This window comes from Rhea americana, unplaced genomic scaffold (assembly GCF_003343005.1).
Source record: "Rhea americana isolate MKP2758 unplaced genomic scaffold, rheAme1 scaffold_486, whole genome shotgun sequence".
Classification (NCBI taxonomy): domain Eukaryota; kingdom Metazoa; phylum Chordata; class Aves; order Rheiformes; family Rheidae; genus Rhea; species Rhea americana.
This window is the reverse complement of record NW_028186630.1, coordinates 26,282-42,090: the sequence shown is the minus strand read 5'-3', so window position 1 is coordinate 42,090 and position 15,809 is coordinate 26,282. Positions and strand designations below refer to the sequence as shown.

Below are 15,809 nucleotides of genomic sequence, written 5' to 3'. Positions count from 1 at the left end.
GAGGGGTTTTGTTTTGAGAGTAAGGCAGCTAGAAGTTAGGAAGAGTGACATTGACCAGCACTGTGGCCACAGTTTGACAGGGAGATATAATATCAGATCCTGGCATAAAATAGCATGCTCTCTCCTGCTGCTGTGCCACAGCTACCCCGAAGTTCTATTAGGATATTGTTTTTCTGTGGAGTCACTTTGCATGCTAAATGAACTAGTCCAGCTCCAAACAGATCTTTGCAAATAGAAGGGAGCAAGGGTTCCTTAAGGCTGTCAAAGCCCCTGTGTCATAACAGGGCCCAAGTGCAAATCTGAGAGCTGAAATTTCTACTTGTACTTCTGCATGTAGTTCTTTGCTTGTTTATTTCTGATCTGCCTAGTGTCAGTTTCTAATTTTGGCTCTCTACTAAGCCACATTTTCCTAAGAGAAAACTGGAAAGCGTAGCTCTAATATCCARTTGTTGACAAGGTATTTAATTTCATGTAATGTTCATGTTCTATGTAGTGATGGTTCATACCTGTAATGTCRTTTATTTATCTTCATGAATTATATTCTTCAATCTTTGTCTCCTTTCTAATATATTCCTAGATTACTGATTTGAGGCACCAGTCAGTAAATTTTGTTCTTGCCTTAGAAGGGTATTTCTCCCTTTCTGTCTTTAATTTTATAAGAGGTTGGAGATAATTTATTAAAAGAAACAATTTAGAGGGATTGCTTTGCATGCTTTTATTACTTTCCAGCCTCCTTCTATAGAAACTTTGAACAGTTCATTTCATCCTCTCCCAGGTGGAAGTTGCCAGTATTCTTTCTGCAAATGCTTGAGATATGTTTTCTCTGTGGTTCTGTTCAAAAGAGTAAATATGTAAATATCTTTGGTTCACTTAGAGCAGTGTAACAAAACTGGTCAAAATCAAACTGAGATTAATTTAAAAAAATCTGAAGAATTCAAACAAATATTGACAGATATTGTCAAATAATTTTCTTCACAATTTCTTTCGTGTTTGAGTTGTACTGACAGTAATCAGACTGCACTGGTTCTCATTGTTTTTTCCCCAAGATGTCTTTGGTCCTTGATTTGTTGGCATCTACATATGTTTTCTGCAAGGTATTTGACTCTGTATTTTTAAGTTTGCAAATGCCATTCAGCATTACTCATTACCGTTATTTCAGGGCACACAGTGTCTCATAACCACTACACTTTTTATTACTCCAGTGCCATTTATCACACATTTATCCAGTTTCGATATGAAAAAGAATAATACTCTTATGAAACAGTTAAATAATTGTGGTTGTGGCCCATTCTTCTATGTTCTGTATACCCAAATTATATGAAGGCAATAGCATTGATGTTTTTAATCTTTTTAATCACAAAAGGTGTTTCAGACTTCTGTATGCCAAACATACTTTCTGTAACAAGAAACAGAAATCTCTCATGTTACTGTTTCATTTTATAAAGGTTTATGTGATACAAAATCCTGCAGTTTGTAACAATAACATATTTATCTTTGTTATTTCATATAATATAAAAATAATAAAGATAAATATAGATAATAAAGATAAAGAGAGTATGTATCTTTGTTATTTTATTACCTCATAATAAACAGCTAACACCAATGATTATAGTAAAATTTGAGGTGAAAGGGTTTATTGATTCTCTTGGCCCACAGTCATTTAAAGTAACCTCTTGGTGTCTCAGATGGAGAATACAAAAATGGGTTAACTTAAAAAGTGCTTTTCCTTTTTAGCTTGAAGTTATAGATAAATGTTGTCCATGTTGATGAATTAAAAATATGCAACGAATAAAACATTTAGGGAAGGGGAGCCATTACTTGCCAGGATGTGCAAGTTCCTTGTATATTAAAGCAAGCAAATATTAAAAATCAGGTTTCACAATTTTTTATTTTCCTTTGAAGGAATAAGAAGAAATGTTTACTGATTGCATGAAGATTTCTTAATTACTTGTCTTCAAATTCTTCAGGAATGGTGACTGGACAATAATACAAATATGACTGTCCTACATCTTGATTTTGCCATTGCATTAGTCTTCTTAGTGACCTTGAACAAATACCATCATATATATGGGACTCAGTTTTGCCCATCAAAGATTCTGCTCCTAAGAGGCTACATTTAGGTTTAATGTCTGTCTGCATGTACATGGTGACCTTTAATTGCAGTATGTCTGGTTTCTGGTTTTGGTTTCTGAAGATGTTGATGTGGTTGAAAAGTACCTTCATTTTATGTATTTCAAAGGATGATAGAAAATACACCTTCTTAAACCTGCCACAGGTGCATTACTAGCAAATATACTAACATCTTTTTGGTAGATATAAATTCTTTTTCCAATCTCAACCAGAAAAATACCAGATTAATGATGGTTTGGACTACTCTAGGGCACTTTCTTATTAAACCCACATTCTGGACTTGCCTACAGTTTGATTCCCCTCCTCCTACTAATTCATTTAATTAATAGTAGAATTAGACTGTGCGTATTTTGAAGTTTCTTTCATTCTTTCTGCTWCTGATGTAATATGATAGTTATATACTCTTTAGCTGCTGAGAAGCAGACTCTAAAGGACAAGGTATATTTTCTGCTTGGCTGTTGCTCTGCTTATCAAATACTACTTTTACCATGTAAATTTTAATTGGCACTTTTTAATCTATAAAATATTATAACTCGCCACGTTTGATATACAGTTTTTAATTATGATTCTTAGCTTACTTTGTTAAGGAGTAAAACATCAGAATTTTTTTGTGGAGGTGGGAAAGACTGACACATGTATGAGGGGACTTGATCAAGGTCACTGAGAAGACTCTTGTAATAGATTTCTTCCAATAGATTTCTTTTTCGTGATTCATATTCCAGTGTTTGTTTTTGTCACTGCAGTTGACATACTGTACAAGACTCTGCAATTGATTAATCAAGCAAAAAAATATATTAATTGTAATAAAATATATCTTTCAGGATAATGTTCAGTCTTTAATTCAAATTTGAAAGAACCTCTCCTTCCTGAGGCTCTCCAATCCTCTGTAAAATATGCAAGTTACAGACAGACTGAATTTGTCTAGCTAGCTCTGACTTTCAAAGATCAAATCTTAGTTGGCCTTGCCTATATGCCACCCTTCTCTCTCTAAAGTAACCAAAAAAATTTATTTTCAGATGAACTACTATGAGTTTGGCCAAATTTATGTGGATTTTCTAAAAATCATATTCATTTTACAGTAAGATGTAGATTGCATTATGAAAGTAATATCTCTTCCTCATTGCTTACCACTCTCCACTTTTGCTTCCTCTATCCTCATTTTCAACAATGATATTATAGTCTCCTTCAAGTCATTGTTACAAACATTGGATAGTATTAGGTCAGGAATTCTTGCAAACCTTTTCTCTCTTCAGTCACTTCTCTTTAGTAGATACAAATTGAGTTGTATCATCTAGATTTCAGTCAGTTTAAATTCGCTATAATCATTTTGTTACCTACTATTTTTAAATCACAACACCATGCAGTATTAAGACATGTTCCTGAGAAATCCAAGTAAGCTGGATAAATTTAATTATCTTTATTCAGTCTTGCAATCTCATTGAAAAAATAACAGTATATTGAATTATATTCTCCTATCCTTTTTTCTCCTTTTTTTAGGGGGTGGGGGGCCATTTATTGCCTGCATTCATATAAAAAAGAATAAGTATCATGGTTTAGAATTTAGATTTTGATGAGCATTGCACTATATTGGCTTCATGATAGCCAACTTGCTGTCTTGGCATCTAAATTATCTGGGCAGATGTTCTAACAGGAGATTTGTTATATGAACTTAGTTTTAGCTGTTTAGCACAGAATTACTAGAAAAACATACATCTGATGAGGATTCACATCCCTGAAACCTGGCATAGATTTGGGTTTATAAAGCTATGTCTTTCAAAAATGGAAGCCTTTGATTTCAAAATAATTGTGTTCTTTTACCTAATAGCTGAATCACTAAAGCTTTTAATTTAGAGACGTATTTTTTTCCCTGGGACTTAGCAGAGACAGGTGCATGCTTCTGCGCTTGTAACATATAGAGGATGAATACAATGTATTCAGAACACATTAGGTTCAAATTTCTACTCTGTTTTAAGTTTTAAACCCAGTTTGCATTCAAATAAGCAGAAACTTGAGCACTAACAGAGCTCCAGCACCTATTAACTGTTGCTGACTGGTGTAGGTAATGCCTCACTACTGTTCAGCTGTGGAAGTCAGTCTGCATCTAACCTATGAGCTACTTACAAACACTGCAATCGTGGCATATAATCTGAGATCTTCATTTTTATTGATACGCATTATAGATAGACTGGATCTAAGGAAAGACTTTCTCACCATGAGGACAGGCAAACAGTGGAGCAGCAAAGCTGTGCAATCTCCATGCTTGGATGTTTTCAAGACCAGACTGGATAAAGCTSTGAGCAACCTAGTCTCACCTCAGAGCTGACCCTGCTTTCAGCAGGAGTTTGGACTAGATAGTTTCCTGAGGTCCCTTATTTTATGATCCTATACTGATAATTTGAATATTCCTAATTAATTTCTTTATTGAATTATTAAATTTTTTTCATGTAAAAAAGTGAATAGTCTCAATTCAAGATCAAAATTCAAGTCTCAAATCAAGATCATGTTAAAATTCCTCTTTATTTTCTCTAAATAGTGATGATTTTTAATAAATTTATTTGCATTCTTTTCCAAATGGCTTGATGATCAAAAAGATAATTCAGGAGAAGAGACTGCCTCCTGCTCAATTAATTTGTGCTATTCCAGTTCATATTTATGATCAGTTTAGCACCAAACCATCTGTCCCATTTTACAGTCCTCAGAGAGGTGGATAGTTAAGCTTTGTGGTGGGGGGAGATAATTTATAGTAATACCAGAAATATTGTATCTTTAATTAAACATCAACACTATTTTAGCATCCAAAACATACTTTTCAATATGGTTTGGTAGGATAAATTTCTCACTGATATGACCACAAGGAAAATGCCAATATAAATTTGAAATACTGCAGATATTGCAGTATTCCTTCATGCGTCTCTTCGCATCAATTTTTTATGTAGCAGAAATAGATTCAAATTGTAATATATACTTGCTCTTATGATATGTGTTTAATCATATTATGTTGCTGTGATCTTCTGTGGTAACTTTTTGCGAGCGACAACGTAAAGCTATTCCTTATGGATATCTGCTAATATAACCAAGTGCTTATTTGGTTCAAGTTTCTTACTGTAATGGATTTCAGTACTAAAAAGAATCTGTAAAGAAGAAACTTAAATACAATGTCTTGCATTCATTTATAGTTTTCTTGAGTTGCCAGAATTTCTCTGACGAATTCAAGGGAAATAAAATGACCATTTGCAGTAGTTCAGGCTGTAGCAAAATAAAATCAAATTTCAAGCAATGAAGAAGTCTCCTTTACACTAAAGATTTTTCTCTTGCTGATTTCAAAGGCCTATTGCAAATAGCAAAGGGGCTAGAACTTAAAAATATATCAAACAAACACATAAATAAAAAATTACTACAGGAATCTTTTATGCCAGAAATCATTAGACAATTGCAATAGAATGGCCATTACCAACTTCTACTGTAATTCTGAGCAGCTAGGGTGATACTTTCTATATTGTATATTTGTATGCCATAGGACACATTTTGGCACTGCTGTTTATTAATGAAGGTGACAGGCATACAGTGAAAGATTAGCAAGAGTATACTGAGAGCAATTGCCAAAAATAACTAAAAGAACAATGCACTATATATCTTTATGGAAATCCTTGAAAACCAGCAAGAAGGACCGTAACATTTAGAGGAATTTGATCCAACCACTACTGATTAGAAGTTTCACTTTTTTTTTTTTTTTTTTTTTTGCAAGTGCAGGAATTCATCCATTCTAGTGAGTGAAACAAATCATGTAGGTAATTAGATGTCATGTAAAAGGTAAGTATATAGCTCTGTATTGCAATGTTGCCTATATTTGTCAATTTAAAAAAACACCAGTTTTAAATCAATACTTTTACTGGATGTCAGCCAATTGTTATTATAACTGTTACTATTCTCTTACGCTTTCTTTCAGTTATTTGGGTGTTTCTTGGCATGGGAAACACGAAATGTCAGCATTCCTGCTTTAAACGACAGCAAATACATTGGAATGAGTGTATACAACGTGGGGATAATGTGCATTATTGGTGCAGCTGTTTCATTCCTTACTCGGGACCAACCCAATGTGCAGTTCTGCATTGTTGCTTTAGTAATAATATTCTGCAGTACCATTACACTCTGCCTTGTCTTTGTACCTAAGGTAGGTGAATTTTTTAGGATGAGTCAGTTTCTTTTTTTTATTTTGTAATTGCAGTTTTATATTTTTAAAATATTTTAATATAGAATATATTCATTGTCTTTTCAAGCACAAAGAATGTGTGTGAATTCTGAATCAGACCAGTCTAAACTTCTTGTCTCTAGATCCTAGGAGGAGAAACAAAGATTCATAGGATTATAGAGAAACTAAAATGTGCAAAGCAAATTTACAAGAATGTGAATACATGCATTCCTCCTACTTCATCTTTACTGAATCTGTGATTGAGGAGGCAAAGTAATTGCAGTGGAATAGTATCTACTTCCAATTTTCAGGAAAATGGGGATTCAGGTCAAGTTGTCCATTGTGCCACATGTTCTCATGTACCTAATGCAGGCTAATAAGAATCTCCACTTATTTATCTCTAAAACAGTAAGGCCTTTTAGATTAAATACGTTGAAAACTCTAAGGTATGTTAGTAAAATAGGCAATATAGACAGTAGACATAGTAAGTATGGTGGTAAAACAGGCTTCAGAGAGAAACTATATGTTCCTGCAGGTAGCTGCTAACACTGATACATTTCTATTAACTAATATATAATTAACATATAAAATAAGTGAGGCACAAAGTGAGAGGAATATGTTTTCATTTCTTTTTGCTGTTTTGGGGTTTTGATGATATATTTGTCATGCATTGTTGGAAGAAGTGAGAAGGTATTTGCCCACCAAGGGATAGAACTTTGTCATTTTATTTACAAAGTTATATTTTAGACATGACTATGATAGACCTTAAATGAAGGGATAACTAGTTTCTGTGTAAACTTACTTTCGCAAACGCCTGAAGTTATGGCAGATATATTTAATATTTTTAAGTAAAACGTATGATTGCAGTCATTTTGTGTGTCTTGCATAAGCTCAGCTTTTCACTCCGAATCAGATTCACATTGGGACATTTGCAAAGTGAGAATCAAGAAGCAGGGCTGAAACAGAGGTGGAAGCAGGAGCTGGAATACAGCATTTCTTATGTCCACATGACCTTTCTTATGTCCACATGAGTACTTTTATAGCTGGAGAATTTTTCTTGTTCTCATACTCCTTTTTTTTTGACCTATATTTCTTCTTGCCACACTGTGGCACAGCTAGAGCAGGGTGTCTGGCAAGTACTCTCTCCTGCAACCTGCTTAGATTTCACAATTGCCTATCCAAACCACTCAAAAGATTAGACCCAAGAACACTTAGCTTGGACATCTAGGTAAGACTTGGTTGTGGGACAGGCACCAAATCTCTTCATCCAAGTAATATGTAATCAATTAGTACAATTTTGGTTATGTAGGAAATCCTAAAGCCTATGGTTATTGGTGAAATCCTAAAGCCTATGCTGCATCAAACACAGGAAAAGCTATTGAAGACTTGGAAGATAACTTCTTCAGTTCTTAAGGCACGATCAGGCAGATGCAAGCAATAACATGTTTATGGGCCAGGCCAGTAATCCCGCAATACGAAGTAAAATACGTTACTTTCAACTAATTTTCAGCAGGCTTTCAGACTTATTATGCTAGTATTCAGTTTTAGCTTCACAGCCCTTTTATGAATCTGAACAGGCAATTATTCAACAATGTAGGCAATATGGGGAAAGAAACATTCTGTTTTTCCCTTACTTCTTGTCAGTTCTACTGATCTTATATACTTATAATGTGGCAATCAATTATTATGCTTCTTCAGTTAATGGCCCATGTCATCCACCAACATTTTGTGCCTCAGAAAAATATGAGGAAAATCCCATAGAAGAATAAGCTAGAGTAGAGGAAATGTGTCTGTTTATTCATGGGAAATTTGCTCTCTTCATTTAAGGCTATCCTGAAATACAAATATTTCCACTGTATCCTACTTACAATAACTTTGTTATCTGATCAAAAAATGTCCAAGCATTTTAAAAATTGTTATGTTTATGGTTTCAACAATATCTTATAATCTGCACTATTCATATATGTTATGTATATTTTTCCTATTAGCTGTTAACTACTATCTCTAATTATATTTAATGCTGAATAGGATAAGTATTTTTCAATATACTTATCTTTCCTCTAAAAATGAGCAATCTTGATATGTATTCTGTCTTCATAGAGTATCTTGCATATTCATATCTATCAAAATTGTCTCTCCTAGTTTTTCTGCTTCATCCTTTTTGAGATAGAACATTATGCTTACTTCTAATCACATTGTGAGTGCATACTATCACTTGTTGTAATATGATTAGCATATTAATTCTCATCTAGTTTCCTGTACAGTCTAACAGCAAAGCAAAATCTGTTCTATGGGGCCAGGCATAAAATATGATTTTGCTGCTTTGATAACATTTTCTGTCTATTCAGCATTGACTCTGGAAGCACAAGAGAGGCAAAGCATACTCCCTCCACCTTCTAGTCTTAAGGCTAAACCATCACAGCACTCTCAGCTTTTCCTTATATGCCAGATGCTCCAAACCCTTAATCATCCTAGCTTCCCCATGAACTCACTCCAGTATGTCCATCTCTCTCTTGTATTGGAGAACCCAGACCTGGGTACACCACTCGAGATGTGCRCTTACCAGTGCTGAGTAGAGAAGAATACCTCTCTCAACCTGCTAGTAACACTATTCCTAATGCAGGTCAAGGTGCTGCTGGCTGCCTTTGCTGCAAGGGTTAATTGCTGGCTCATCTTCCACTTTATATCCACCAGGACAACTTTTTTGCAAATCTTCTTTCTGTTCAGTCAGCCCCTAACCAGTCTAGATGCTTAAAGTTCTTCTCCACAAGGGACAGGATTTGACATTTCCATTTTTTGAACTTCAGGAGATGCCTGTCAGCCCATTTCTCCAGCCTCTCAAGACACAAGAATGAACTGAATGACCATTCTTTTTTATTGTCTGCGTACTTGCCAAGGGTGCATTCATTGATGACCTGTATTCAGGTCATCAATGGGGAGATTAAATAGTATTGGCCCAGTATTGATCCCTGTGTGACACCACTAGCAACTGGCCTCCATGATTCTTTGAGTCCAGCAATTCAGACATTTTTTAATCCACTTTACAGACCCCTTATCTAGTCCCTACTTCATCAGTTTATCTGGGAGGATGTTAGAGGAGACAGTTGAAATCCTTGCTCAGGTCAAGATAAACAACAGCAGCCACTCTCCCCTTATCCACCAGGCTAGTCATCTCCTTATAGAAGGCTATCAGGTTGGTTAGACAGGATTTCCTCTTCATAAATCCATGCCGACTTCTCTCAGTCACCTTGTTCTTAATATGCCTGGAAATGGTTCCCAGGAGGATTTGCTCCATCATCTTCCCAGGGATCAGGGACCTTACTGAACACAGCTGTGACACTTGCTTTGTCCTAGTCTTCAGGAACCTCTGCTGATTGCCACAACCTTCTTAAAATAATCAAGAGTGGCCTCACAATGACACCAGCCATCTCTCTTAGTCCTCTTTGATGTATCCCATCAGGTCTCATTGAATAATTTAGGTTCAATTGGTTTAAACTGAATCTGATCTTCCTCATTCCTTCATACTTTCAGGACTAGTCTCAGGGCCTTCCTCAGGGCTGACCCTTGTTGTAAAGATTGAGGCAAAGAAGACATTGGGTACCTTAGCTTGGTCCATACCATTTGTCACTTGAAAATGACAATTTATTGTCTTCAAAAATAGTGTATCATCCCAATCTGCAGACATTGTCTTTAAACCTGTGTCTTGGACTGAGTGCTTCAGTGCCTGATCAGTTAGGTTTCTCTCTACTGAAGTTTAGGTCTTCATTTCATGTCCGTATAGCTGTAGGATCGTTTTGTGCTCTAAAGAACCAAGGGAACCAGTTCCAAAATAGGTCTATACTACAAAATCCAAATACACTGTGCCTTCTTTTCAGACAATTCAAAAGCTTTGAACTTGTGATGCTATACCAATACTACTAGGGCAGGGAGCTCCTTCAGCTTTCTCTACATATAAATATATATCTATGCCACTTGATGAGTAATCATACATTCTGTATTCTCTATTCTGTATTCTCTAGGGTACTCTGAGCTGCACTCTTACCGTTTCCAGACAGCTACTAGCTTTCTATCCCCATGTCTGATGTGAGATTTTCACATTGGCACTAGTATTACTTAAACATATTTCATGTAAACAAGTGTAAGGTTAACATTTTAGAATGACCTGTTTAATTTATTTGACCAGATTTTCTTTATTTCTGGTCACTAAAATAAAAGTTTCTGTGCATAGGTTCTTTCTATTAACACTCCTACCTCCTGCCTCTCTCTGCTTGAGTATTACTTGTAGCAGTAGGAGAGAGGAAATTTCACATGAAACTGTATTTTTGGGGAGGACAGCTTGATGTAATTTCTTTTGAGAAAAAATACATCCTTTGAGAATATAAAAAATATCAATGAAGGAAAAAAATGACGAAAAACTGAAATATATTTATATAGTAACTAAGATCCAGTTAAATAGATTTATTTTTTTGTCTCTAATTCTTGGAAAACTCTGTGCAAGATCATTTTGATTCAAATTGTTCTGTGAAGTCGTTCAGAAATTAAGTATTGCACATGGAAAGAAGAGTTTACTTTGTACATAACATTTATACTTGAAAGTTAGAAAAACACAGATTATCTTTCAGGATCTTGGAGTACAAAAGAAATAAATGCAAAAATAAAAACATCTGCAGGGTTTCTTAAGACTTTTCAACCTTTCAGCTCATCACACTGAGAACAAATCCAGACGCAGCCACACAGAACAGACGATTTCAGTTCACTCAAAATCAAAAGAAAGAAGACTCAAAAACATCCACATCAGTCACCAGCGTCAATCAGGCCAGTACATCTCGACTAGAAGGACTGCAGTCAGAAAACCATCGTTTGAGAATGAAAATAACAGAGGTATTGTTTATTATATATACTACCTAGGCCACACAAACCATTTTAAAGCATTTGTACACAGAACTGAATTGTCCCTTAAGCGATAAGGACCTTATTTCTTTCTTTTTTGCAGTTCTATAATCTGCTTAAACGTTGAGTACTTTTTAGCAGAAAAAAATGACTTTGCTCCTTAGCAAAATATTGAGATACTAGGAAACAGATTATTTATATTAATAGGTAATTAAAACAGTGATTACCTAACATATGTTATAAAATGAAAATATGCTATAGCAGATTAAAATTAAACTTCATTCATAAGAGCGAATTAATCTGTTGCTTCAAATAGACATGCTGAGCACTGTATACCAATAGCTCTAGGAGTGCAACTTTTACATATAAACAGAGACCTGAAGCCCCAGCAGCTGAAGATCTGTTTTTATTTCTGCCTACGACTGAGCTCAGAGATTGCTTTTGCTGCTATTTCTCATCCTCTCTTAGAGTTTGCTCAAAAAAGTTGCTAGGCAGATTTTACATCTGCTAAGAAATAGCATCACTTACTTTCTTAAGCTAAAAGTGACCATTATGATCATGTAACCTAACCCTCTAGCAGAAATACCAAGAAACTTACTGAGGGAAAGATTAAATGCATTAATTCTATTTTAGCTATAATATGTGTATTTTTAATTATGTCTATCCTTGCCCAGAGGCTTCAAATGATGATATATCATCCTTGAAGACTGACCATTTTGAGAGACAAGATATCCACAATTGATCTAAATCTTACCAAAAATTATCCTGTTCTTGTCTATCATGTGAAATATTCTTATACGTGAAGAAAAGGTATTTTATTGCAATCATTACTGCTTCATTCAGATCTTAGCTAATGACAGTTGCCTACAAAACCAAAATGCATTTACTCAGACTACCAAAAAATCAAAAAGCCATAATTTTCTCTGYCTTTTTAAAGGCAGAGAAAGGCTCCCTCAGGCTTTCAAGGATATCTTTGGGTAAAGATTTTGTTTATTCTGCTCTTCCTATTTCCACTTTTTCCCTCCTGGAAAGACATACTTGAAACAGCAGCTTAGTGCTAGCTATCAGATTATACACATTAAGACATGAAAAATCTAAAACATGAGTGAAATTTTCAAATCACAAAAATATAGAATGCCCTCGGCTCCAAAACCTAAAACTAGGAGTTTGATTTTTCTTGAAATTACACATACACAAAGCCTAAAAGGATGCTCTCTAAGAAAATAAAAATAACTGTTAGAGAAACAAAGCATATCTGGTGGAGTTGACTGCAGTCACTTTCATGGCCAGATATGACTCAGTTGCTATATTTCAGTTACATTCCGCTAAATGTTAGTTAATTAACAAGTAGTTATAGGTATGTACCTCACATTTGTATGCATAAATAATAAATCGTCCAGAGGTTTCTGGGCATTTTAATGCCCATCACTTTCTTATTCAGCAGAATATCTGAAATTGTTTAAACTGTCAACTTCTGAATCTTGTTCTTCTTTTATGGTTTTATTTTGACTTTGTAGCAGTTTTATCCCTCAAGAACTCTGTGTGTACAATATTAAGCTGAATGTGGTTTCTTACAAACAGCATGATATTTTAGAAATACTGTAGTAGTACTATAAGAACACTGTATTTCCTATACTATGATGACTGCAATACCACCTGCCGCCTTCTCTAATCATAGAAAGCTGTGCAGTTACTGTAGCTATCTGAAGCAACGATTCTTGAATTCTTAATAAGTTATACTCTCTCTGTTTTGTAGCTGGACAAAGACTTAGAAGAGGTCACAATGCAGCTTCAGGACACTCCTGAGAAAACAACGTACATTAAGCAGAACCACTATCAGGATCTTAATGACATTCTCAGTATACGGAACTTTACAGACAGCAAAGGTAAGAGTTAGTAAAGCCTTTAGTAAGCTTTAACCATCAAGATTTTGACTATCAGTTTCAGTGGATTGATTACAGAGCATTCAGATCCTGCTATAACATATCTTTAATATTTTGGTTGCATTATGGGAAGTGTGTAGAGCCACATAATAAGCTATATGTTGCCCACTGAGCAGTTATTTTGCTGTTTATATATCTTCTTCATTGTGTGCCTGCACTATGCATATAATACACATGGTATAGCAGAAAACATTTTAAAACTCATTTATGTTTAGAATTCAAGGGCTTTTTTGTGCTGCATGGTGCCAAGAAAGTCCTAGAACTGAGCCAACTTTCAAATATAGGAAGCCAGTTTTAATATGTCCTTATGATACATATGTCCTATGATGTCCTACAACAAATCCTGCCATTTTTGACATGACTGTCTAGCACAAAAGAGCACATAAATATTTCAGTGCTCATATGGACTCAAAATGTAGAACCAAAGGTACTCATATATGGAAATTCTTCCACAGGAAATGCTAAAAAAGCATTTCACAACTACTATAATATTCCTAAGTTGTTTCTACCAAGTCTCTTGCATTGTACCTTCAAGAAATATGCACAGAAGAATTGCCTCCATTAAAGTTATTTCACTTTTGGGAAGCAGTAAGATCTGATATGTAGTGCAATAAAGTGGAAGTGAGGACACTCAGCTTCCATTTCTGACTCTAGTATTGATCGACTTTGTGACTTCTTACAAATCACTTTGTATAGCTGAATAGTATTATAACATGTGAAAAAAGTAATTGCCCTATGTTGGAAAGTCACAGATTTGCCTGTTTGTTGCAATGATAGGCTCAAGTTTCCTGTTGCTGTGGCAGCATAATCTTAGTTAAATGGAGCAGAGGCCATTCCTGTAAAAATATTTGTTGCAGAATGATTTTAGAACAGCAATAGTTCATATATGCTTTAGAAATATACTGAAATTTTGATTGAGTAAGATTACTTTTTCATGTAGTTCTATATTTTAGCCTGGCTTTGTAACTTGGCTATGTAACCTGTGGCAAAAGAATGGAAGAGGTCCATAGAGTTCCCATGGTTCTTTTTTAAAATTAAAAAACAGAAGGGGGGAAAGAAAGAAAAGAAAAATGTAAATCGCTACTGGAGGTGTATGATTATTGGGCTGAGATCAGCAACAAGAACTAACATCAGTGAGTGGGATAAACCAGTTTTACCAAGTGTTTGAAAGGAACATGTAGAATGTTCCACTCATGTCAGATGCTCCAGGAAAAACAATAAATCATGAATAATATTTCAAGCAAAAATGATGCACTACGTTGTGCCAAATAGCTATCTGAGTTTAAAAAAAAAAAAAGATTCTCAAGAGGTATGCTGGGTATAGATTTAGGGTATAGATTTATTTAGGCAGAGATTTAGATGTTTCCCACAGCTGGTTGCATTCATTAGCAGTAGGATACTGGCAAAGAAATCAAGGAGAAAATTTAACCTTTCTGCACTTAATTGTGGCTATATCTAAAACAGATATTGATGCTCAGCTGCTGCTGCTCTAAGCACCAGCATCTAAGATTCTCTACATTCCTAAGTTTCTCTGATACAATTCCTTAACCTCTATGTTTCTGCTACTCAGTGCATACTTAAACCACTCCAAGCTTGATGYACTAAGTAGCTTGGAACTATGTACTACTGTGACTGGCAAGGTAGATATTCTTCTACATACTGTAGTTCCTGGGCACAATTTTCTGGATGGGCCTACCAGATCTGGCTCTGCACAAAAGAGAGGGAAAAAAAAAAAAAAAAAAAAAAAAAAAAAAAAAAAAAAAAAAAAAAAAAAAAAAAAAGAATAATGGTTCCCTTGGCCATCTTTTTACTAAATAGGTTAGAAGTAAGAAAGACCTAGATCCTACTTTGCAGCAGGTATTTGAAGCATGGCTCCACACTTTGAAGGCAAGTGCCCCAAGCAAGAGATTAGGGAGTATCCTGGTCCTGATAAAGTCATAGCAGATTACAATCTCATAATCATCTCTGACTATCTAATGTCCAGGCTCTGACATACCATGTTAACCAACTCTTGTCATCCTTACTGTCCCTCCATTTCCATTTTTTCTTCCTCTTGGTTTCTCTCTTCTCCTGTTTCCCTCTAGCTTTGCTATGTGTCTAAATATCTTCTGTGTTTCTCTCACTGCATCAAATCCCAATTGTCAATTCATATATTTAATTAAAATTTGGCTTTAATTGAAATTCTACCATTCCAATCAAAATAATAGGATTTAGAGAATTCACGCTGCTGAGTCATTGCTGCTTCTCTGCAAATGCAAACAGACACAGCTTAAAAATGGTAAAAATACCATAGCATGGTATTTTAAAAAAATTCTAGCCTGTACAGCTACAAGAAAGCGAACACTGGTTGATAAAACTAACTTTTCTGTAGCTATCCATTTCATAGAACATTTGTAAATGAAAGCTCAGCACTTGATATTATGTGTCCCTGATAGCACTTGAGGCAAGCCTCAAAAGATGTAAATAATTTATTAGCATGAGTTAGAAGTAGCCATGTTTCGCGCCTCCACCTTGCAACTGGGGAAGCCAGTCTGATGTTGTTTTTAAGGTTATGATAAGGTGTGTTTCCAGCTTGCAACTAATAAAAGATATGAACCGAAGCAGAGGTTAGTAGGACAGATGCCAAAAGTAACAGTTGACTTGGAGCTAACAAAAAT

General features: G+C 35.1%; 1 protein-coding gene across 1 annotated transcript in view; it reads left to right on the top strand.

Moving 5' to 3' along the window:
• GABBR2 (gamma-aminobutyric acid type B receptor subunit 2) overlaps window positions 1-15,809 on the top strand; it is a 202,375-nt gene that overhangs the window by 172,079 nt on the left and 14,487 nt on the right. Inside the window, exons 9-11 of the mRNA XM_085317035.1 lie at window positions 6,077-6,301; window positions 11,018-11,200; window positions 12,966-13,095. Of these exons, the coding sequence (XP_085173161.1) occupies window positions 6,077-6,301; window positions 11,018-11,200; window positions 12,966-13,095 (538 nt within the window). The remainder of the gene's footprint in view (window positions 1-6,076; window positions 6,302-11,017; window positions 11,201-12,965; window positions 13,096-15,809) is intronic.